At 40.9% G+C, this 26,478-nt stretch overlaps 1 protein-coding gene across 1 annotated transcript in view; it reads left to right on the top strand.

Annotated features, from left to right (window-relative positions):
* The window catches only part of HOATZ (HOATZ cilia and flagella associated protein), a 144,152-nt gene extending 137,810 nt beyond the window's left edge, over positions 1–6,342 (top strand). The window contains exon 6 of the mRNA XM_082274245.1: positions 6,213–6,342. Within this exon, the coding sequence (XP_082130371.1) occupies positions 6,213–6,273 (61 nt within the window). The 3' untranslated portion in view covers positions 6,274–6,342. The remainder of the gene's footprint in view (positions 1–6,212) is intronic.
* The last annotated feature ends 20,136 nt before the right edge of the window (positions 6,343–26,478 follow it).

Here is a 26,478-nt window from a genome sequence, read left to right as displayed (position 1 = left end):
ATTGTGAGTAAAAAAGGAATGGACTAATTTTACAAATTTCATAAACTTATATTTTATTCACAATATAATATAGATAACATATCAAATGTTGAAAGTGAGACATTTTGAAATCTCATGCCAAATATTGGCACATTTTGGATTTCATGAGAGCTACACATTCCAAAAAAATTGAAACGGGTAGCAATAAGAGGCCGGAAAAGTTAAATACATATATAGTAGAGCTGGAGGACCAATTTGCAACTCATTAGGTCGATTGGCAACATGATTGGGTATAAAAAGAGCCTCTCAGAGTGGCAGTGTCTCTCAGAAGTCAAGATGGGCAGAGGATCACCAATTCCCCCAATGCTACGGTGAAAAATAGTGGAGCAATTTCAGAAAGGAGTTTCTCAGAGAAAAATTGCAAAGAATTTGAAGTTATCATCATCTACAGTGCAAAATATCATCCAAAGATTCAGAGAATCTGGAACAATCTCTGTGCGTAAGGGTCAAGGCCGGAAAACCATACTGGATGCCCGTGATCTTCAGGTCCTTAGGCGGCACTGCATCACATACAGGAATGCTACTGTAATGGAAATTTACAACATGGGCACAGGAATAAATAAAATAGTGTTGCGCAAACCCTAATCGTATAAATTACTGTGATATCAATAAACAATCCCTGATGAAAAATATATGTGTGAATAAATAATAATAATGATAACTAATCAATATGAATGTGTAGAGGAATCAATAAATAAATCTCTAAAATCAATAGTGGAAAATGTGCAAATAGTGGTACAATAAAAATCAATATATTAATAATAAAGTGCAAAGCATAACAATATCATTGATAAAGTGCACAGTGTAAAAATATTAATTAAATTCAGTCCAAAAAACAGTCCAAATAATGTGCTGATGGTAAACCAAACAGGATTCAAACAAGGTGCTCAAGCCACCTCAGAGTGGCTGGTGTATCCCAGGAAGTGATCGGATCTGTGGAGTTTACACATTGATTGTGTTGCTGCTGTTGGAGTGGAGCTGTCAGAGTGGAGCTTTTCTGCTATTCCGGTGTATGATTCCCTGCATATTCCCAAGCTGTTATATATCTCCATTAGGGTGAGCACCCACTCGTAGGGGGGTGCACGGGGGTTGCTGGATTGTGACACTCTGGTCACTTACTTCCTGGGATACACCAGCCACTCTGAGGTGGCTTGAGCACCTTGTTTGAATCCTGTTTGGTTTACCACCAGCACATTATTTGGACTGTTTTTTGGACTGAATTTAATTAATATTTTTACACTGTGCACTTTATCAATGATATTGTTATGCTTTGCACTTTATTATTAATATATTGATTTTTATTGTACCACTATTTGCACATTTTCCACTATTGATGTATTTATTGATTCCTCTACACATTCATATTGATTAGTTATCATTATTATTATTTATTCACACTTATATATTTTTCATCAGGGATTGTTTATTGATATCACAGTAATTTATACGATTACAGTTTGCGCCACACTATTTTATTTATTAAGGTTTTTGCACTTATATGAGAAGTGAAGTGTTTGCAGCATTTGTTTAATTATTTTTTTTTTTAATTATTTATTTAGGGAGGTTGCTCGCAGGGCTCTTTATTTATTTTCATGGGCTCAGGAATACTCCCAGAAAACATTTTCGGTGAACACAGTCCACCGTGCCATTCACTGTTGCCAGCTAAAATGCTATAGGCCAAAGAAGAAGCCAAATCTAAACATGATCCAGAAGCGCAGGCGTTTTTTCTGGGCCAAGGCTCATGTAAAATGGACTGTGGCAAAGTGGAAAACTGTTCTGTGGTCAGACGAATCAAAATTTGAAGTTCTTTTTGGAAAACTGGGATGCCATGTCATCCGGACTAAAGAGGACAAGGACAACCCAAGTTGTCATTAGCACTCAGTTCAGAAGCCTGCATTTCTGATGGTATGGGGTTGCATGAGTGCGTGTGGCATGGACAGCTTACACATCTGGAAAAGTACCATCAATGCTGAAAGGTATATCCAAGTTCTAGAACAACATATGCTCCCATCCAGACGTCGTCTCTTTCAGAGAAGACCTTGGATTTTCCAACATGACAATGCCAGACCACATACTGCATCAATTACAACATCATGACTGTGTAGAAGAAGGATCCGGGCACTGAAATGGTCAGCCTGCAGTCCAGATCTTTCACCCATAGAAAACATTTGGCGCATCATAAAAAGGAAGATGCCACAAAGAAGACCTAAGACAGTTGAGCAACTAGAAGCCTGTATTAGACAAGAATGGGACAACATTCCTTTTCCTAAACTTGAACAACTTGTCTCCTCAGTCCCCAGACGTTTGCAGACAGTTATAAAAGAAGAGGGGATGCCACACAGTGGTAAACAAGGCCTTGTCCCAACTTTTTTGAGATCTGTTGATGCCATGAATTTTAAAATCAACTTATTATTGTAAGGCCTTGTTCACACGGGCAAACTTAAGCGTATTCCCGTTCGAGGGCCATATTTGCCAGTATGAGCATGAGGATGCAGAGTTGTTTAGTGCATCCTCATGCAGGTAGCCTCTGGCACCTATGGGCATATGCCCACTGTGCCTAATGGTGCATCCAGTCCTGGCTGAAAACCAACATACTACACATTTCTGCAGCTTTAGGATGGTGTTGCAGTGAGGGTTGCATTGGATCAGCAATTAAGGGCCCAAGCTTAATTTACATATTACCTATGTTTAGAAGCTTTCTTAATGGGGGTTTACGTCCCCCAAGAAATGCTGTGCATATTTGCTTGGCTTAAAACGCTTTTTAAAAAACAGGCTATTAGGTTACTTTATTCATACATTTTTCTTATCGCTCTTCTCATTTGGCTAATTTCATCATTTTTTTAACTAACCGCTCACTAAGCAAGTTTGTTTTAATACATTTTGGTGCAGTTATTTAATTAGCATTATGAAGTGTCTGAGGTTTACATCTTTTGCTGCAGTCTCCTGCTGCAGCCCGGAGTGGTTAAGAGAGCACTACAAGACATCTATATTGATTTCCTAGCAATTTAATCAGCGCTGAGACGAGGGTTTACCAACAGAGCCACTGTTGCAGGTGTTTTGGATAATGTTAACATCATATAATAACAACAGTGACTGACTTTGAGGCATGATTCATTATCTACATCTTTATTCTCAGATCAAACTTCTGGTCACACTGTGTGATTATTAACTTAAAGTGCAACTCCAGAAAAAAAAATCTGAAAAATAAGAACAAAAATTACATAAAGCAGATATACAGGTGCAACTTAAAAAAAAGTGAATATCATTAAATAGATTATTTCAGTAATTCAATTCAAAAAGTGAATCTCCATATATTTTTTTATAGATTTGTTACACACAGAGTGATATATTTCAAGCATTTTCTTTTTTTTTTTTTTTTTTTTAATATTGTTGATTATGGCTTACAGCTAGTGAAAACCTAACATTCAGTATCTCAGAAAAGTAGAATATTACATAAGACCAATAAAAAAAGGATTTTTTTAACAAATGTTGGCCTACTGAAAAATAAGTCTATGTACAGTATAGTATGAACTATACCAATCAGGGCTCCTTTTGTATGAAATACTGCATCAATGCAGCGGGGCTTGGAGCCGATCAGCCTGTGGCACTGCTGAGGTGTTATGGAAGCCCAGGTTGCTTTGATAGCGGCCTTCAGCTCGACTGCATTGTTGGGTCCAGTGTCTCTCATCTTTCTCTTGACAATACCCCACAGATTCTCTGAGGTTTAGTTCAGGCGAGTTTGCTGGCCAATCAAGCACAGTGATTCCATAATCATTAAACCAGGTATTGGTAGTTTTGGCAGTGTGGGCAGGTGCCAAGTCCTGCTGGAAAATGAAATCAGCATCTCCATAAAGTTGGTCAGCAGAGGGAAGCATGAAGTGCTCTATAATTTCCTGGTAGAGGTCTACACTGACTTGATAAAACACAGTAGACCAACACCAGCAGATGACATGGCCCCCCAAATCATCACAGACTGTGGAAAATCTTGCATTTAATTTTGAAATCAAGGTCCCAAAGTCTGGAGGAAGAGTGGAGAGGCACAGAATGTTGCAAGTTGCAAGGTCCAGTGTGAAATTTTCACACTCAGACAGAAGAGTGGAAGGAAAAACAGGTGGAAAAGACCAATAACACCCTGTGAAGTGAGGAATTTAGAGTGTATGTAAAGATTGGGATAGAGTAGGTAAGGGTGGACCCTTTGTCCTGTATTTGTTGCTCTCTGTGCCCCTGCTAGAAGGATTAACCCTCTATTTGTCTTGGTAACTGTTGTCATGAATTTACACTGGATGAGGAGAGCAGTAAAAATAAAACAGCTGCAATATCCCCAACTACGCTGGCATTACCAACATCGAACGTGAAATGTTCAAGTGAACAGGGCCATACCACGACTCAAACTCTAGGCTCACAGTTGTGGCGCGGTATTCAAAGATCCCGTTAGGCACCGCTCTACGAAAAGCAATCCACCAGTGATCATTCTTCACAAAGCAACACAGGTGTAAACAAGCCCAAGCCCTTTCATTTTCTGTTGCATCTACAGGATAGGAAGTGAAGGGGCAGCAGCAAAAATAACCAGATAGATGTTTAACCACTTATGGACCGCCCACCGTGAATTTACGTTGGTCCTTTGACGTTAAATACTGGGGTTATGGCAGCAGATAGCTGTCATAACCCCAGTATTTTTTTAAACGGCGGGGGGTCTGCTTTAACATAAGGGTGGTCCCAGCGGCGGATTCGCCGCGGGATCACCTTTATGGGCGGTGGGAGAGGTGCCCCTCCCGCCGTTTCCTGGTCGTTTTCCCCACTTACCTGAGCCATCAGTAGCGGGAAAAATGATGCGGTCCGCTGTCCTCTCAGGCAGGAAGTCAAGTGAGATGGCCCTCACTTGGCTCTATGGCATTGGAGGACGCTTCCTAGCAATGGCTTTAAAGAGCCCATTTTTTTTCATCGTGAAATATAATAACTTTTTTTTATTTTTTAGTGTAGATGTGAGATCTGAGGTCTTTTTGACCCCAGATGATTTTAACTTGTAAACAACAAGTGTCAGAAATAGGCTGGTGCTTAAGCAGTTAAACCCTTCTTTACAGTATCTAACAATAAAGAAGAAGAGTTTGGGCTTCATGTTAACTTTAAAGACTGAGTTCATCTTTTTTTTTTCTAAATTCCACCTTTCATATGTACCAATATACCATTAATGTACTGTTGCAGAAAAGAAAAGGCTAAAGGTATTTTAGGAGAGGTCCTACCTCAGCCTCCAGCTTGTTTCATGGATAAGTTCATGATTTTCTGGTATGTAGATTTAGGGCATGAAAACGGTAAGACACAGGAAGTAATTCATCAGCTGACCTCATTAGTACACACCCTGCACCAGTGGCATATCACCCATGGGTGCTGACCCACCCTGCACCTATGGATGAGCCATCCCTGGCTGACAGTTTGGACAATCGGTGCTGGCAGTAACAGCCACCAATCACCCTGTATACCTTTCAGTTAAGCAGCTGACATCCTCTCATTCCCGTGGCTGTCAGCTGCTTAATTGAAAGGTATACAGGGAAATCGGTTTCTGTAACTGCCCACACCAATCATCCCAAGTGTCCCCCTGTGTCCTTCTCTGGTCCCTCCTCTTCGCCCTGCAGCTTATTGTCATTATGAAAAGCAGAGGAAGGACCCAGTAAACATGTAATTTAGCAGTTCCTTTCTTTTCTGGATGAACTGTGTTCATTTATGAATGAACAGGAGGCTCTAGCTCCTGTTCATTCATCTGCAGAGCAGCTGAGGCTGCAGAGAAAGAGCCTAGGGAATCTCCTCTCAAAGGGAAGATGTCAGGGGTCTGTTTAGACCCTTAATATTTCACCAAAGCCCCTCAACAGTGCTTATAAAAAAAAAAAAGAATTGCAATAATAAATAATAATTATAATAATAATAAAAATAATGTAAAAATTGTTATGTTACATTTTATTTTAAATTGTAAAGCAAAAAATGACAATCCTGACAAATTGAAAGCATTTGCAGTGAGCAATGCATTTTATACTGCTGCAAACACCAACAGACTAACACAATCTCCTTTATGGATTTTAGAGTAAATACAGCTGTTAATGTTCAGCAAAGAAAACATTTTTTGGCTGGAACAACACTATTGTTGTATTTTTGAAATTCTAATGTTATGATCTTTTTCCTAGGATTTCCACACCTGACACAGAAGTTCTGGACGATATACAGGCTGTCAAACAGCTTAACTAACCAGAACCTTCCAGTACCTACAAGTAGAAGACTTCTTCACTTCTTCAGATCCTTCTTAATGTTACTATGAGTTCTCTTATTGGTTACTGTGGATCCCATTAACTGTACGCCCATAATCAAATTATAGAATGTGTATTGGGTTCAGGTGAATTTTGCTTTAGCCATGCCACCATTTCAGATGAACAAAGCTACATTGTTTTCATATAAAAGAAAAATAATAAAGGATTCAATAGCACAAAAGAGAGAGAGGGAAAACCCAAGTGAACTAAAAAGTCACTAATGTCTTTATTAGAAGTCCAGAATATTAAAGTCCCACTATCTGATGGCTGCAGCTCCTCTAGCACAGTGATGGATATCCTCTGTGTACTGAAAAACAATAAAATGAGCAGAAGTCGCTGCCATCTAAGGGTAGAATTTATTAAAGAGGAAGTAAACCCTCCTCTGCAACTTTTACCTATAGGTAAGCCTATAATAAGGCTTACCTATAGGTACTGTAAATATCTCCTAAACATGCACCGTTTAGGAGATATTTACCTTACATGCAGCCAGTGACGTCACTGACGCATGCGCTCTGAAGGAACGGCCGCTGGTGCTGTTCCTTCAGAGTCCCGTGCTGTGATAGTCGGCTACCGCGCGCGTGCGCGGGAGTGACGTCACCGCGGCTCCGGCCAATCAGATGGCCGGATGCCACGATCCCGGAAGACGGGCGACTGGACATGTCGCCCGTCATACAGGTAAGCGGGCGGAATGGCAGGGTCTCGTTCTAAGGTAAGTATATCATAATGAGCTAGTATGCGGTGCATACTAGCTCATTATGTGTTTCTCTTTCAGGTAACAAAAAAACCTCTTTAAGACTAGTAATAAAAGGGTGAAAATGCACTCAAAAAGGTAGAAGTAAAAAGGCACATTGACATGCCCTCTGGTCACTCACAGAGTTCGGCAGGAAGGTGGCCAGGTGTTGCAGCGTAACACTAGGAAGCTGCTGTAGCCTTATGGCAGAGTTTGGCTGGAAAGCAACGCCAGGCATGGATAAAATAAGAAATTAGACAGCAGCCGATGTTCTGCCAAAAACTCCAACTTGCCAAAATCTCCAACCACATCATTTGCGGTGACTGTACAGCAGCAATAATTGGAGATTTAGACGATTAGCTGTTTTAATAGAACACCAGCAGCCTATACACTCCAGCAGCCAGCAGCCTATAACCATATCCAGTTATTGCTGCTGTACAGTCATCGGAAGTGATGTGGTTGGAGTTCATGTTTAGGGCAGAATACCAGAAGCCGTAACCAACGTGGAAAGCATACAGCGCTATGGGTGTGGTAACATGTTTCAAGGCATTAGGACTGCTTCTTTGTCAAACCATCTGAACTCTGCTACAGCAGCTTCCCAACATTACTCTGCAACACCCGGTCACCTTTCTGCTGAGCTCTGTGAGTGACTGAGGACTGTTCGATGGGCCTTTTTACTTCTACTTTTGTGAGTGCATTTTACCTCTTTCATTGCTGGTCTTAAATGCTACACTTAGATGGTGGCACCTTCTGCGTTCTTTATTGTTTTGCATTGTTTTAATGTGTCTTTGTTTTATAAAAGCCCTCCAGATTTCAGAGGCACGTCTAAATTGTTTCCATTTTGCACACCATCCAGCTGTGCATAACACTGAAGAATCGTAATGTGTTCAGTGTTCTCAGGATAGCTGCATTAAACCAGGAGAAGTTCCTCAGAGGCCTGAGTAATTTGTCTTATGTCTTGGGACTTGTTGGCAGGCTGCTCTACTTTTCTTTAACCAATGGGTCCTGTATTTTCATATATCACCTGACGTGAGCTCAGCCCTGGCCTGAATTGTCTCTTCAAAATCACTTCATCCTTCATGGTGCCACCTGACAATGAGATCCAGTCATTTCCCACCACCCAGAGCTTCCCCAAGCTAAAATCATTCAATTCACTTTGAATGCTTGGTGACTTGGTGGTAAGCCGGTTATTTCTAGGCTTTTTTCTCATGCTTTGTGTTATAACCTTCTGTTTTGTCTTCAGCCCCCTTCAGTGAGCAGTTAGTTTTGCTGATACTTCCATGTCTATTGGTCCCTGCATCTTGACACTTTATTTTTCAATCAAACCCTCTCCAGCTGCCTGATTCAAGCCAGCCATAGATGATTCAGTTTTCTTTCCTGCAACCAAAGCTTTCAGGAAAGAAAATTGATCGATTACCCCATCAACACAGTCAGTGTTGATGGGGGAATGCCTCCTGTTGAGCTATTGTATTCTCCCGGCGGGGGAAGCCATCCCAGCCGGGAGAACAAACAGTGATTATTGCTATAGCCACTGATAATAATCGCATGAAAAATCATACAGGCTGGTTGTACCCAAACTGATCAATCAACTTGGGTGCAATCAGGCTGCCCATACAAGGTTTGAATCTCAGCCGGTCCCTGCTGAGCCGGCCAAGATTCGGACCGGCTAACCTGGCTTAAGTATGCACTGACTGCAATATAAATAGATAAAAAACTCCACTTTTCTTTAAAAATATATACATAAATGGGTGCACAAGATTTTTTAAATTTATTGTTATTGAAATTTGCCATTTATCTCAATTTACTTTGATTTTCTAAACTGACACTACATTGTGTGAAACAAGTTTACTCTGGTATTTGTTTAAAGCTGGAGTTAAGTCAAAAATTATTTTTTTTTCCTATAGCTGCAATCACATCACTTACCTGTAATGAAGTACGTCCCACATCGTAAGGCTGCTACTTCAAGTTAAAATCTTCTCTGCAGGGTATCCAGTCCTCTTCCTAGCACTAAACTTCTGTCAGGGTAAATACCTTTAGGTCTTTGGGCTGAACTGCATTCAAGATGTTTTCATGGGGACCCACCCCTGGGGAAAGACCATGCATTGTGCACCTAATGTAGCACGATCTCTGAATGGGAAAGAGATTCTTGTCTTTCATCGGATTCTCCCCAATTCAGAGAACGTATTACATTCTGTGCAAACAATGCATTGTCTTTTGGATGGATAGCAGAGGAGGGGGAAAGTCCACTTCAGACCATCTTGATCTCAGTTCAGCCCGAAGACCTGAACCTATTAACCCCTACCGTGCTGGAAGTTTAGTGCTAGGAAAAGGACCAGGCACCCTGCAGAGAAGATTTCTACAAAGCAGCAGCATGCACAATGTTGGGCATACCTAATTATAGGTAAGTGACTGCAGCTATAGGTGAAAATCTTTTTTTTTTTTTTTAACTAATCTTTAGCTGTAATATGACACTAAACTCTGGTTTATAAAAAAAAAAAAAAAAAATGTAAGTATGTGTTCTTAACTTAAAAAAGTACCTTCCATCGTTATCAGCCCTCTCCAAATCACCAAATTCCTTTTTTGTTTGTGATCCAGCCTCCTGTTAGAGGGTGGCTATGGACCTTCCCAATGGTCCCACTGTATGTAGGAACATAGCCATCCTCTCTTTCTTACTCCTGAGGTGGGCTATGGGATTTGTAGTGTGCTTTAGAACAATGCACGTGACACAACAAACATGGAGGATGTTACAATGAGGCAAAAAAACACAATCAAAAACGAAAAGATAGACTAGACTAGCAAGACTAGTGGATGAGTATGGATTATTTTGTTTAGTGTCACGTTAACAATTCTGTTTCTTATATAGATGTGCTATTATATTATTTTTTAAGCCTGATGGGGGGGGGTGTATTATTTCCCAAATAAAATACCTTTTTTATATGAAGTTCAAGTGTTTGCTTTTTTTTGGGTTTTATAATTGTATTCCATGATTCTACTTGTTCTAAATGTTCAGTCTAAAAATGTATAATATTTGTGCAGGATTACCTATGAAATATTTATATTTGCCCCTTATTCCTAAATGTATGTGAAGGTAGCTTTGAGAATGGGAATAAAAGTCTTGCCAAACATGTTTTATTGGATATCAACATATATAGTGCATTTTAGCATTAACATAGCACTTCTTGTTTTGTGAGTCCTCATTTATTTGTCTTTTATCTTTCCATGTTTTTATATACAGATGCTATTTCTTCTGCATAAAGCAGTGTTGTCACCCTTTGGCCCGATCCAGGTGACGTCAATGCATTTCCCATGTCAGTTCACCCAATAGGTCAAGAACTTGAGGAGCCTAAAGTGGAACTTTAGTCCGAAAATTAGGTCCTGCTAGAATTACTTCAGGCTGGCCCATTTTGCAGGTATAGCTATGTAAAACATAAAAAATAAGTGTCTATACTGTTTAAGCCAGAAGGTTTTCCCCCTTAATGACCAGGCTGTTTTTTGCAATATGGCACTGTGTTACTTTAACTAACATTTGCGCGGTTGTGCAACGCTGTACCCAAATAAAATTGTAAAACTTATGTCCTTTTTTCCCTACAAATAGAGCTTTCTTTTGGTGGTATTTGATCACTTCTGTGATTTTAGGTGGTAAGTAGTATTAAACCCAAAAGAAAACATTTATTATATTGCAGCTTACCAATTCTTAGATGTGAAGGCTCCATTAGTTTTCTTTTTAAGGCTTTGTTTCCTTTTTTTTTTTTTTTTCTGGTATCTTGGCCAGTAAAGCCCCGTACACACGCACCGATTGTTGGCCGAACGATCGGCCGTCTTTTGTCCGGTGCTGTCCTGTCGGTTGAAAAGTGCTAAAGACTGCACACGAATTTTGTCGGCCAACAACAGACGACTGCAGAAGTGATGTCATGTGATGGTTAACTTTCCCTGTGTTTTTTCTTCTCTGAGCATGCCCAGTCTTGCTCATCTGCTGGTTGTCGGCCGAATTCTGTACTGACTGAGGAACAATCGGCCGTTCTGGTGTTGGCCAACAAAAATTTTAAAGCCTGCACACCAGATTCTGTTCGGCCCGAAAAGTCGCAGTCGGTTGTCGGAAGCATCATACTAACAAGCCGACAATCGGCCGATCGGACGTTGGCCGAATATTTACGGCCGACAATCGCTACGTGTGTACGGGCCTTAAGTCTGTTGTTTTTCAACAGACCAAGCTGTCCTGCAAATAAATCAGTTACCAGCTGGAGGGCCACAGGTTGTGCACCCATGAGTTACTTATGAGACAAACCATTTGACATTGACAGGGGTGCTTACAATTATCAGCTTTTATTTATTCATGTAAAACATATATCCCAAAATGAACAAAACTGTTGCTGTACCAGTTTATAAAGTGTGAACTAGAGTGTGGCTTAAACCTATTAGTGTAATTAAATCTGCTAGTACATTGAAGACTCCCCTTCCCCCAGACTGACAATGCTGATGTCCAAAAGTGCTCCTATGCCCTTTATCCAGAGTGGGGGCACTTTATTATAGGAAGTGTGATACTGGCCAGATCATCAGGTAACAACAGAGGGGAAAAAGCATAAAAAAAAAGAAAACAAATGCAGCCACCACATACAAGGATTGGTAAGCTGCAATAGATATTATATGTTTTGTTTTGATTTTGGGTTTAATACTGATGTCTTTTTCGAACATTTATTAGTTAAGAGCATTAAATACAGCCATTGCATTTTGGGGAAAGGCCCTCCTGCTTGATAAAGATTGTTATCTCTTAACGGCACAATCCAATTTATTTAAACCACTTCTGGACCAAAAGGCTTTACCCCCTAATGACCAGACCATTTTTTGCGCTATAAACAAAAAAGAGCGACAATTTCTGCTGTAAAACATTCCCAATAAAATAAAAGTTAAAAATCTAAAAAAAGTTAAAAATCTTTTTTTTCATCAATTTATGCCAATATATATTCTGCTACATGTTTTTGGTAAAAAAAATCCCAAAAAGTGTATACTGATTGGTTTGCGCAAAAGTTATAGCGTTGACAAACTAGGGAAAAGATTTATGTAATTTTTATTTATTTATTTTTTTATTTTTTGTAAACTGCAGAGCCTTCTGCAGGTCCAGAGCTGTGGCACAACCTCTGGTGTGACCCAGTCCCTGAGGACTCATGTAGTAAGTAAGGCTGGTCTGGCTAAGGCACCAGGACCTAACTCACAGTTGGTACCCTTGGGCACCATTTTACATTTCTTACTACCACCATTATTATCGTGGTAATGGTTAACCTAAATCGGTTGTATACTCACCAAAAAAAACAAACCCTGCAGGTGAAAGGCATAATGAACTAGTATGCATCGCATACTAGCTCATTATGAAATACTTACCTTAAAACAAAGCCCCAACACCATCACCCGATCACCGTTGAGGGAGCCGTCATGTTCCCTCGGCATCTCTTCCTGGTTCGGCGGCTCCGGCGCTGTGAGTGGCCGGAGCCACGATGACTTCACTCCCGCGCATGTGCGCGGGAGTAACTATCCGGCAAGGATCCGGCAAAGAGCTCTGAAGGTCCGACAGACCTTCAGAGCGCATGCGCTGCTTTTTTCAGCGGCTGCATGCAGGACGGATATCCCCTAAACCTTGCAGGTTTAAGAGATATTAATTGTACCTACAGGTAAGCCTTATTATAGGCTTACCTGTAGGTAAAAGGTAAAAAGTGGAGTACAGGGAGTGCAGAATTATTAGTCAAATGAGTATTTTGACCACATCATCCTCTTTATGCATGTTGTCTTACTCCAAGCTGTATAGGCTCGAAAGCCTACTACCAATTAAGCATATTAGGTGATGTGCATCTCTGTAATGAGAAGGGGTGTGGTCTAATGACATCAACACCCTATATCAGGTGTGCATAATTATTAGGCAACTTCCTTTCCTTGGGTAAAATGGGTCAAAAGAAGGACTTGACAGGCTCAGAAAAGTCAAAAATAGTGAGATATCTTGCAGAGGGATGCAGCACTCTTAAAATTGCAAAGCTTCTGAAGTGTGATCATCGAACAATCAAGCATTTCATTCAAAATAGTCAACAGGGTCGCAAGAAGCGTGTGGAAAAACCAAGGCGCAAAATAACAGCCCATGAACTGAGAAAAGTCAAGCGTGCAGCTGCCAAGATGCCACTTGCCACCAGTTTGGCCATATTTCAGAGCTGCAACATCACTGGAGTGCCCAAAAGCACAAGGTGTGCAATACTCAGAGACATGGCCAAGGTAAGAAAGGCTGAAAGACGACCACCACTGAACAAGACACACAAGCTGAAACGTCAAGACTGGGCCAAGAAATATCTCAAGACTGATTTTTCAAAGGTTTTATGGACTGATGAAATGAGAGTGAGTCTTGATGGGCCAGATGGATGGGCCCGTGGCTGGATTGGTAAAGGGCAGAGAGCTCCAGTCCGACTCAGACGCCAGCAAGGTGGAGGTGGAGTACTGGTTTGGGCTGGTATCATCAAAGATGAGCTTGTGGGGCCTTTTCGGGTTGAGGATGGAGTCAAGCTCAACTCCCAGTCCTACTGCCAGTTTCTGGAAGACACCTTCTTCAAGCAGTGGTACAGGAAGAAGTCTGCATCCTTCAAGAAAAACATGATCTTCATGCAGGACAATGCTCCATCACATGCGTCCAAGTACTCCACAGCGTGGCTGGCAAGAAAGGGTATAAAAGAAGAAAAGCTAATGACATGGCCTCCTTGTTCACCTGATCTGAACCCCATTGAGAACCTGTGGTCCATCATCAAATGTGAGATTTACAAGGAGGGAAAACAGTACACCTCTCTGAACAGTGTCTGGGAGGCTGTGGTTGCTGCTGCACGCAATGTTGATGGTGAACAGATCAAAACACTGACAGAATCCATGGATGGCAGGCTTTTGAGTGTCCTTGCAAAGAAAGGTGGCTATATTGGTCACTGATTTGTTTTTGTTTTGTTTTTGAATGTCAGAAATGTATATTTGTGAATGTTGAGATGTTATATTGATTTCACTGGTAAAAATAAATAATTTAAATGGGTATACTGTATATTTGATTTTTGTTAAGTTGCCTAATATTTATGCACAGTAATAGTCCCCTGCACACACAGATATCCCCCTAAAATAACTAAAAACTACTTCCAAAAATAGTCAGCTTTGATATTAATGAGTTTTTTGGGTTCATTGAGAACATGGTTGTTGTTCAATAATAAAATTAATCCTCAAAAATACTAATTTGCCTAATAATTCTGCACTCCCTGTATACTACCACTTTAAGGGAGCTGAGCTCTGACATCATTTAGTAGGTGGAGTGTTGCACATGCTGTGCTTTTTCTCCCTCCATTCAGCCTAGAAAGCACCATTCCTCTGCTACTACGAGGTCTGAAGCCCTTGATAGCCTCTGGTCTCATTCCACTGCCCACCTACAATGATTTGGTCACCTCTCACCACCCGTGACCCTCATAAATACCAGCTGCTTGGGTTTGTGAGTATGTGAGGCTTTGTCTCACTTTGGGCCTAGTTATGTATGGTTTTGTCAGGAAAGTTGTTTTTTCAAGGACAAATAGGGGACAGTCCTGCTGAAGCGGATGACCTCAGCCCATACTCCTCTGCTGCTTGTAGGGGCAATTTCTCAGTATTCCCAGAGGACCCTAATGCCTGTGCCTAAGATCTTGGGACTTCTATTATTATGGGGTTGTCTTACACTATATTGTTAAAAGTATTGGGACACCTGCCTTTACAAGCACATGAACTTAAATGACATCCCAGTCTTAGTCACTAGGGTTCAAGATTGAGTTGGCCCACTCTTTGCAGCTATAACAGCTTCAACTCTTCTGGGAAGACTGTCCACAAGGTTTAGGAGTGTGTCTAAAGCTTCAGTTTGTTTCACAGATGTATACAGATGGTACCAAGTAATTTGAAAATTTGCAGGAGACTTATCAGATCCCTCGTCAGGATTTTTTTAAGTATTTACAGGAAGGGCACACAGTTCAAACTCAATTTAAAAATGAAGAAATGACTCAGAGACCCATGGTAATAATGTCACTTCTTGAGAGGATTGATAAGAAAAAAGGCCTTATCTCTTCTTTATATTATAAACTACAACATAGGACACAAGACATTAAGATGGAGCAGGGTAGGAGGGGGTGGAAGGGGGATTCGGGGGATATTTCTGATGAGGTATGGCAAAATATTTTACGAAAAATATGATAGTTTCTTTAGTACCTACACAGATGTTTATAATATATAGATAATATATAGAACATATCATACACCTATTAGGCTGTTTCGATGGGGCAGACGGGAATCTCCAGACTGCCCAAGATGCCGACAAATATCGGCTGATCTTCTACATCTGTTGTGGAGATTTCCCAAGCTATTTAGGTTTGGAGTGATCTGGTGAACATAATAAATAGAGTACTCGGAATTCAGATTTTGATGGATCCTAAAATATGTCTTCTGAGTGGTTTTCCAGATGACACATTATCACCTATGGTTGAAACATTACTAAATAGGTTATTATTTATTGCACGAAAAAGTGTAGCAGTGAAATGGTTATCCCCTAGCCCGCCCTCCTTGGAGGATTGGAGATTTCAAGTAAATGAAGCTCTGCTGAGAGAACAACAAATATACAAGAATAGAAAAAATCTACAAAACATTTATAAAACATGGGAGCCCTGGTTAGTGTACCCTGATATGATGCCTATTTTCTCTTATTAACAGTCAGGCAGAGTTAATAGGGATCTTTGTGTATTGCCATGAAGAATAAATTGGTTATTGGTAAAGGAAGGTAGAGACAATGTAATTATTTATGGTATGACCAAAATGATTGACAAATAGAGATAGGAATAGAGAAATCTTTATATAATTTTCCTTTTTTTTTTTTTTTTTTCTCCCTTTCCATTTTTGTTTTTTTACCGCAGGGGCTCTGTGTGGGTTAAATGGTGTATTTTTGTTTGTATGTAAAAAAAAATTTTTTTGAAAATTTCTAATAAAGATTATTGTTAAATAAAAAAAAGGAGTGTGTCTATGGGAACTGAAGCACTGGACACTTTAATATTATATATTTTATTTGATGCATCACATTTTTTTGCTTTGAGATATTGAACTGATATGGATTTATGTTGGTTATTTATGTATTAATTTAACACCAGTACATCACTTTATTTATTAGCACAGATTATTTATAGTGTGGTTGAGATACCCATTATTATATCTTAAAATATAGCACACTGAGCAGCGCTGATACATTATTTTTCTATTTTTGATTTAAAGGCACCCCCTTTTTTTATCAGCAGCAGCCATTATATTTATTGCATACACATTTTTTATCCTAAGCGCTGGCACTTTATATCTATTGTCTATGGGAATGTTTGACTATTCTTCCAGAAAAGCATTTGTGAGGTCAGAAACTGATATGGATGAGAAGACCTGGCTCCCAGTCTCTACTCCAATTCATCCTAAAGGTGTTCTATCAGGATGAGATCAGGACCCTGTGCAGGCTAGTCAAGTTCCTCCACCCCAAACTCGCTCATCCGTGTCTTAATGGACCTTGCTTCGTGCATTGGTGCACAGTCATGTTGGAACATGAAGGGGCCATCCCCAAACTTTCCCCACAAAGTTGGAAGCATAAAATTGTTCAAAATGTCTTGGTATGCTGACACCTAAAGAGTTCCCTTCACTGGAACTAAGGGGCCAAGCCCAACCCCTGAAAAACAGCCCCACACCATAATCCTAACTCCACTAAATTATTTGGACCAGTGCACAAAAGCAAGGTCCATAAAGACATGGATGAGCGAGTTTGGAGTGGAGGAACTTGACTGGCCTGCACAGGGTCCTGGCCTCAACCCGATAGAACACCTTTAGGATGAATTTGAGCGGACACTACGAGCCAGGCCTTCTAGTCCAACATCAATGCCTGAACTCACAAATGCGCTTCAGGAAGAATGGTCAAACATTTGTATAGACTCACTCCTATATATATATATATATATATATATATATATATATAATGTTTGGGGGTTCTAAGTGATTGCACAAAATACTGATTTTAACTTGTAAGCAACATACAGTATCTCACAAAAGTTATGTATATATATATATATATATATATATATATATATATATATATATATATATATATATATACATGCATACAGTATCTCACAAAAGTGAGTAAACCCCTCACATTTTTGTAAATATTTTATTATATCTTTTCATGTGACAACACTGAAGAAATGACACTTTGCTACAATGTAAAGTAGTGAGTGTACAGCTTGTATAACAGTGTAAAAAAGTAAATACACCCTTAAGTAAAATAGTCCAAATTGGGCCCAATTTGCCATTTTTTTCTCCCTGGTGTCATGTGACTCATTAGTGTTACAAGGTCTCAGGTGTGAATGGGGAGCAGGTTTGTTAACTTTGGTGTTATCGCTCTCACTCTCTCATACTGGTCACTGGAAGTTCAACATGGCACCTCATGCAAAGAACTCTCTGAGGATCTGAAAAAAGAATTGTTGCTCTACATTAATATGTCCTAGGCTATAAGAAGATTGCCAAGACCCTGAAACTGAGCTGCAGCACGGTGGCCAAGACCATACAGCAGTTTAACAGGACAGGTTCCACTCTGAACAGGCCTTGCCATGGTTGACCAAAGAGCTTGAGTGCACATGCTTAGCGTCATATGCAAAGGTTGTCTTTGAGTGCTGTCAGCATTGCTGCAGAGGTTGAGGGGTTGAGGAGTCAGCCTGTCAGTGCTCAGACCAAACGCTGTACACTGCATCAAATTGGTCTGCATGGCTGTCATCCCAGAAGGAAGCCTCTTGATGCACAAAAAAGCCCGCAAACAGTTTTTGCTTGAAAACAAGCAGACTAAGGACATGGATTACTGGAACCATGTTCTGTAGTCTAATGAGACCAAAATAAGTGTATTTGGTTCAGATGGTGTCAAGCGTGTGTGGCGGCAACCAGGAGAGGAGTACAAAGACAAGTGTGCATTGCCTACAGTCAAGCATGGTGGTGGGAGTGTCATGGTCTGGGGCTGCATGAGTGCTGCCGGCACTGGGGAGCTACAGTTCATTGAAGGAACCATGAATGCCAACATGTACTGTGACATACTGAAGCAGAGCACGATCCCCTCCCTTCAGAGACTGGGCCGCAGGGCAGTATTCCAACATGATAACGACCCCAAACACACCTCCAAGATGACCACTGCCTTGCTAAAGAAGCTGAGGGTAAAGGTGATGGACCGGCCAAGCATGTCTCCAGACGTAAACCCTATTGAGCATCTGTGGGGCATCCTCAAACATATGGTGGAGGAATGCAAGGTCTCTAACATCCACCAGCTCCATGATGTCGACATGGAACAGTTGAAGAGGACTCCAGTGGCAACCTGTGAAGCTCTGGTTAATTCCATGCCCAAGAGGGTTAAGGCAGTGCTGGAAAATAATGGAAGCCACACAAAATATTGACACTTTGGGCCCAATTTGGACATGCTCAATTAGGAGTTTATTCACTTGTTGCCAGCAGTTTAGACATGAATGGCTGTGTGTTGAGTTATTTTGAGGGGGCAGCAAAGTGTCATTTCTTCAGTGTTATCACATGAAAAGATAATGAAATATTTACAAAAATGCGAGGGTGCACTCACTTTTGTTAGATAATGTAGAAAAAAGCTTAGGCTCCATGGGGTTACAGCACTGTGTATTTTAACCGCTTGCCGACCGCCGCAAGTACATATACTGCGGCGGTCAGCCCCTCACAGGCAGAGTGACGTATCGGTACGTCACTAGCCTGTGAAGCTCTGGGGAGCGAGCACGCGCCGCCGGCGGTGCGCTCCCGCGTGGTCATGGACCCCCCCGCGCGTGTGAACCGGCGGACCCGATGTCCGCCGCTCACTCTGCGATCGTTTTTCTCCCCTGTGTAGAAACACTGATCATACGGTTCTACTATGTAGGACCGTTGATCAGTGTTCCTACAGCTCAAGCCACAGCCAATCACAGTTAGAATCACAGCCCCTTCCTCTCAAATAAAGTTAACCCCTTCACTGGCAGTGTAATTTTACAGTAACAGTGCATATATATAGCACTGATTACTGTAGAAATGTCACTGGTAACCCCAAAGTGTCAAAAATGTCAGTCAAGGGTCCGATCTGTCCGCCCCAATGTCGCAACAAAAACAACAAAAATCTTTCCCTTTGTTAGTAAACGCGATAACTGTTGCGCAAACCAATCAAAATACGCTTTTTGCGATTTTTTTTTTTACCAAACATATGTAGCATAAAACAAATTGTCCGAAAATGTTAAAAAATTTTGATTTTTACTTTTTTTTTGGGGGGGGAATTTCATATAAAAAAATGTGAAAAATATTGTTATTTTTGCAAAATTTACGCTTTTCTTTTGTTTATAGCGCATGATCAAAAAATCGCACAGGTGATCAAATACCACCAAAAGAAAGCTCTGTTTGTGGGAAAAAAAGGACGTCAAATTTGTTTAGGTACAGCATCGCACGACCGCGCAATTGTCCGTTAAACTCACGCAGTGCCGAATCGCAAAATACCCCCTGGTCTTTTAGCAGCCAAATCCTCTGGGGCTTAAGTGGATAAATTATTGACATTTTTTTTTTAAATCCATAAAGTTCTGTTTTTGCTTTTATTTTTTGCATCTAAATGCTGCTGATCTCTAGTCCAGTTTAGCCACTTCAACAACAGTGAATGCACTTGTCTACGCAATGCCGTTTGTAGTCTCTACAAAACCCAAAACAAGAAATGCTTAAATACAGAACTTTATGGCAGGGTCACAAGGTATAATTTTAATGAAGGCTGCAGATTTGAAACTATAAGCAACTTTTGAAATTTTAAATAATATAATGCAGTTTAGATGAGAATTTAGTGATTGGGCTTAGATCTGCTTTAACTGTGAAGCTTCCTGCTTTCTCGACTTAAACTCGTCTTATAAATGTATTATTTTTATTAGTATGGTAAGCTAATGATTATACAGCTACAAGCCTTGTACCGCTTTCTCTTGAAGAGTGAAGGATTATATTAACCAGTCAGAGCTAAGGGAAATAGAGAGGGATTTCTCAGAATGCTACAGCTTACTTACTATAATGCAGCTCTATAAAATAAATTCTTGGGATACAGCCCCGTAAAATAAATCTCTAGATGGGATGTTTTAATGAAAAAGGGATCTGGCATGAGATAAGGAAGATAGAAGAAACTCTTGGATAAATACTTTATCATATGTTATTTTAATTTTTTTTACTTTTTAATGAATCTGCTGAGTGGGGTTCTTATCTTTGATATATATATATATATATATATATACACATATATATATATATATATATATTTATTTTTTTACGGCACAGAAAAAAGCAGCCTCCTATTTCACATTAGCATCAAGTATGTGCACATTTCTTTCCTGAGCCCTGCGCATATGCATAGCTTTATGTACAAGAAGGAGTGCTGGAGACGGCAAGGCTTCATCAACTCAGGCAATCAGTGCATTATAATGAACATTTTAGTACAATCTGAGATGTCGATATACCCATTTTTGATGCCAAGGCCAGAGGGGAAATAGATTGATTAGCTGTCTTGGAAAAAGAACAGGATAAACCCTCTCTTTAGATGTTAAGAAAGCAAAACAAAGAAAAATAACATTAACCTTTTGGCTTGCTCTGGTAGCACCACTGCCCAGCTCTCCCAGCTCTATCTCTTGCATTTCTGCTTCTCTGGCCTTCAGGCTTATCACCCCTGACTGTTCTGTCACAGACTTCATGTACTGTGAAAAACATGCATACCTTTGACTGTTCCCATGCACCATCACGGACTCCCGAGGAGAGTGGAGTCCTGAATTACTGTCAGGCCTTTTATTATGACTGTGCTTAGCTGCACACTCAGACTAGTGGTCTCATGCAAGACCCAGACACAGGGGTATAGGCTTTTACCCTTCCAAAACTCTTTGAACCCAATCCTGGAATTACAAAACCCACAGAAAACTGAAAAAAATGGTTTCAGAAATGATATTCCGGTCCCCTCAATCTGTACCACCTTTCTTACAGTGCAAGGACCCAACACTGTCCCAATTGCTATAGTTTCTGTAAGTTTTTGAGATACCAATGGTCATTGGGAATTTGATGTTCAAGTTTCACCCATCTCTGCACATATTGGTAATGGAAATAGACTGTAAAGGTCCTATTTGATAAGAAGCAATTTGTGATCCTTATTTGTGCTTTCTTGAATGGTGCCAGTTTTCCACAGGTTGTTTTATTTAACCACTTAAGCCCCGGAAGATTTTACCCCCTTCCTGACCAGGGTTTTTTACTGCGTGACTTTAACGGACAATTGCGTGGTCGTGCGACGCTGTACCTAAACGAATTTCACGTCCTTTTTTTCCCACAAACAGAGCTTTCTTTTGGTGGTATTTGATCACCTGTGCGATTTTTTGATCATGCGCTATAAACAAAAAAAGCGTAATTTTTGCAAAAATAATATTTTTCACTTTTTTTTATATGAAATTCCCCCCCAAAAAAATGTAAAAATCAAAATTTTTTAACATTTTCGGCCAAATTGTTTTACGCTACATATGTTTGGTAAAAAAAAATCGCAAAAAGCGTATTTTGATTGGTTTGCGCAAAAGTTATCGCGTTTACTAACAAAGGGAAAGATTTTTGTCATTTTTAACGAGTAATGGCGGCGATCTGCGATTTTTTTTGCGGTACTGCGACATTGCGGCGGACAGATTGGACCCTTGACTGACATTTTTGACACTTTTGGGGTTACCAGTGACATTACTGCAGTAATCAGTGCTATATATATGCACTGTTACTGCAAAAATGACACTGGCAGGGAAGGGGTTAACTTTATTGGACAGGGAGGGGTTAAGTGTGTCCTAGGGGCGTGATTCTTACTGTAGTGGGACAGGTCTCCTAGTGTAAAAACAAAGATCAACGGTTCTACATAGTAGAACCGTCTGATCTTCATTTTTACACAGGGAAGAATGACAGGCGGCTTGTTTACATAAGCCGCTCTGTCTTTCTCCCGCTGTACCGGCGATCGTAGTGTGACCGGCAGACATCGGGTCCGCCGGTCACACGCCCGCACTCCTCTGTGAACGAGCCTCAGCGGGCGCGCGCCTCAGCGGGCGCGCGCCTCAGCGGGCGCGCGCTCGCCCGCTATTGGCTCTAAAAGGAGTGACAGGTGAGTGACGTAGATCTACGTCACTCTGCCTGGCCGGGGCTGACTGCCGCAGTAAATATACTGTGAGCAGTCGGCAACCGGTTAACCAATTAGAAAGTATCAACAGCCTTGTATGTTTGCAATTGTTTATAATAATTTTGTGCTTGTTCCCTATTATATCCTGCCTTTCTTTACCCTTTTACACCAACCAAGGCTGCACCACCTTTACTAGCATATTTCCAATACCAATGCTGTTCCTGCCAAACAATTAAAGCTAAACTCCAGCTTTTGTTAGACTTTACATAGTTCATTTGGGTCAGCTTGGCCCAAACAAATGATCCATCACTAATATGTGAGGCCGCTGGATGTTTTGTATAAACTGTGTGTAGCTGAGGCTACATACTGCATACCTCACTGTGTTCTGAGTTCATGCCGAGATTTCCTGTCTCATACCTGAAACACAGTGGAGTCTATCTGATCGGAACTCAGCCATTCAGAGAAAGCAATGTGTTCTAGAAGTGAATACAAAGCTTTCTCTGATTGGCTGAGTCAGAGAGGTGGGCTGATGATGTCACAACCTCTGACTCAGCCAATTAGAGGAATCTTTGTATTCATTTCTAGAATACATTGTTTTCTATAGAAGGCTGAGCACTGATCAGATAGACTCTTCTTTGTTCTGAGTATGCCTCAGCTACATACAGATTTATACAGCAAATCCAGTGGCCTCACATGTTCGTGAGGTACATAGTTCATTTGGACCAAATTGGCGTAAACGAACCATGTAAAGTCTAACAAAAGCTGAAGTTCAGCTTTAAGCATTCTTCTTAGGACACACTTGAACTACAGCAAGGCCCACACTGTAGGCAGGTAGGATGCCTGTGATGCCCCACAAACTGATTGGGTTTATGTGAGATATATGCAGTTAGTAACATTAACTTCCAACACTTTGCATCTCTTCCTCCTCCTACATAAATCTAATAAATTCTAATGGAGTTCACCATTAACTTGGTTTTAAGGAAACTTGTTATGGGTGAAGCATTGAGGCTGCCATTTTCAACCTTTCCTTCTAAAATTGCCATAAAGCTAACCTGGCTTCAATAGTTTGACTCAATGTCCTGAAATACTTAGCAGATACGGACATCTAACTTTTCCCTGACTTGCCCAACTTGTATACTTTTCCTGGGTCAGTGTCTCACAAACTATTAAAGCTAATGTGTTGGCAGGGCAAAGAGAGTGTTGGCATACTGTTTCAGTCCAGGTACTAATAACAGGCCACCTGCCCTAATTTCTGTGTTAGCATGAGTCCCTGCTCCCAGAGGGAGCAATTAAAATGTAAAATTACCACCACATTAAATGCCAAGACTCTTTCCTGCTTTCTTCCTGGCTAAGCCAGGTACCAGTTGTAGGGATAGGCCACCAGTAACAATAAGAGACAAGTACATTGAGTTTTCTGTCTGTCAGCATTTGTCAGTATCTCCCTCACTATAGGCACACTTTGTCCTGCCCCTGTTGTCTACTCTTAACTAGGGTACCAGGACCTCTCTAGGCATCTCCAGGGAGCAGCTCTTGCTTACAGGAATACATAAATGCAACTAAGGCCCCAGTCAGTCCCATGGAGGCCAACTCCACAACTGCCTCCTCTCTGCCTTATGTCTCGGCCCTAAATTCTCACACTACCCCGTATATGTGTAACTTACAGAAGGATGCCATCTAGTGGCCAAACTGAAAAAATGTTACTAACAACCCCTTACAAGTGGGTCAGCATAATTGCCAAGCAAATAGCATTTTTATACAGCATTTAGTAACGGCAGCCTGTATTTCTTATATCATAGATTTACTTTACACAGCTGAATTGTTGCAGAGTTTTCTTTTCCTGATTTTTATTTAAACAGCAATTATATCAGTTTAGACCACACTATTTTTATAAATCTGCTAATCAAGCACTATGAATACTGCTTGCAGTTTGTTATATGTCTTAGTGTAAATTCTTTGAAAGATCATTATATTTTTATAGTTTTGAAGAAGAAAGCATTTTCCCACTTAATAATAGATCAGTTGGCAAGTTCACAAATAAATAATGCTTTAATACCTGCCATAATGTGTCTCAGTGGAGACCTGGCTAATTTCTTTCCAGTGTGTTTGGCCAAGTACCCCATGCATTCTCTTTCAAACTGGCCTCAAAATAAATGACAACCCATGAAGCCTATTTTCTGGACTGCATCTGTATAATGGCTGACTTTGTGAATAAATTATAACTTATTTGTGATGGAACTTAAAGCAGAACTCCAGATGCCACATAAACGAGGGCTATTGTCATAGACCCTTTGTTAGCACTGGCATTGCAGATAACAGGTCTGCCTAAAGTCCCTTTCAATGTTGCTCTCGGCTGCATTTCAGATAAAAAATAATTCCGTTTCACAAATAAAATTGATAGCAATTACCTGAAGGACATCAGGGTCAGCACCATTACTAGGGAATTTCATGACATAGTTACTTGGGTGGCGGATCCTAGACTGTACTCCCTCCAGAATATTGTCAGTCTTTATGGATCAGTAACAAATATCACATCTGTTTACTGGAGTCCCATGACCCCTTAGTGAAAATAGCAAAATCCCAACTGTAGGCAGGAGCTCTTTGACCCCTTAGAAGAAAATAGCAAAATTCCAACTTTAGGCAGGAGCTCTATGTCCCCTTAGTAGAAAATAGCAAAACCCTAACTGTAGGCAGGAGCCATTTGTCCCCTTAGTAGAAAATAGCAAATTCCAACTGAAGGCAGGAGCTCTATGTTCCTTTAGTAGAAAATAGCACAGTCCCAACTGTAAGCAGGAGCTTCTTGTAGCACCCTCTTAGGTATGTTGCTGGGATGTATATAGTTAGCATAGTGTGGTCTCCTGCTTAACAGGATACTAAGGTAAAATATAGTGGTTTCCTGCCTAACAGGGAGACTAAATTGGTGCAGCCAGGGAGTCCTGTATGTTTAACAAGTGTTACTGGATTTGCATTAACTCCTCTGTATCCAGGCAGTTTTGGAAATTACTGGGTGGACAGGAGTGACTCATGCAGATCAGTGGTATGAATATGGATGCCATTCCAGCCAATTGCAGGTATGTGGGCCCTATGCATAATGGGAAGGGGTATTTACATTCAGTGAGGAAACACAGGAAGTGGCCTTTACCTGGAGAGGAGAGTCCAGTTGAAGAGGGGGCACCTTGCCCTCCCCAGCACCGGTTGCCATGCAGCCTCAGGTTAGAGGCCGGAATGCTGGAGAGCTGACCCATGTGTTCTGAGCTGACTGAGGGGAGCCATGCCTCATGTGAGTTTAGACCAAGGATCTAGGAGCTTGTTATTTTGTAGGCTACTCCTCTGTGCTAGGAAAGTCAGCTACTGGGTACAGCAGAAAGGGAATTCTGGCTAGTGTCCTTAACTAGTGTTGAGCGAACACGGACTGTATTATTCGTGTTCGTACCGAATAATTGGATTTTTTGTACCCGAACACGGACACGGACACTTTACTGTATGTTCGGGTAAAAATCCGTGTTCGGTCGTTTTATTTCCGGGTTTTGCATGCTTTGGCGCTCTTTTCATGGCGGGCTTTCAACAGCCAATCAACAATCGTTTAACTGGTGTGCCTTAAGCCATCCCAGCCATGCCTGCAAATGTCTCAGTAGCTGTGATTGGCCGTCTGAAGCATGTGACCAAGTCTTTATAAGTTCGAGGCAGCCGCAGCGGCGTCATTATGCTGCTTAGATTCAGGGACAGAGCACACATCAACGTGCTGGCTGCTGATTAGGGAAAGATAGGCAGGAAAAAACCATTTGTGTCCGGATAGAATTGAGGGACAGGTCGGAGTGTTTAGGCAGGGCGAGTTGTAGGCATTTTAGGGATAGAGTCTGCTGAATTATATAGGGTCAGTGTCTTCTACAAACTACAATCGATATTGCTGTGTGGGGGGTGGGGTCTGCACTCAATCCTGATCTACGATCTCTTCTCAATCCTGTTAGGGACAGAGTCTGCTGAATTTTAGGGAAACTGTGTTCTACAAACTACAATCGATATTGCTGTGTGGTGTGGGATTGGAGATAGGCAGGTGTCAGTGATCCACATCCATTTTTCTGTGTGTGAGCTGCAGTGAACACAATCTTTTTGGGCTGCAGTGAACACAATCTTTTTGGGCTGCAGTGAACACAATCTTTTTGGGGTGCAGTGAACAAAATCTTTTTGGGGTGCAGTGAACACAA

Source organism: Pelophylax lessonae, assembly GCF_965119305.1.
Source record: "Pelophylax lessonae genome assembly, chromosome: 12".
Classification (NCBI taxonomy): domain Eukaryota; kingdom Metazoa; phylum Chordata; class Amphibia; order Anura; family Ranidae; genus Pelophylax; species Pelophylax lessonae.
This window is presented reverse-complemented; position numbering and strand designations above follow the sequence as displayed.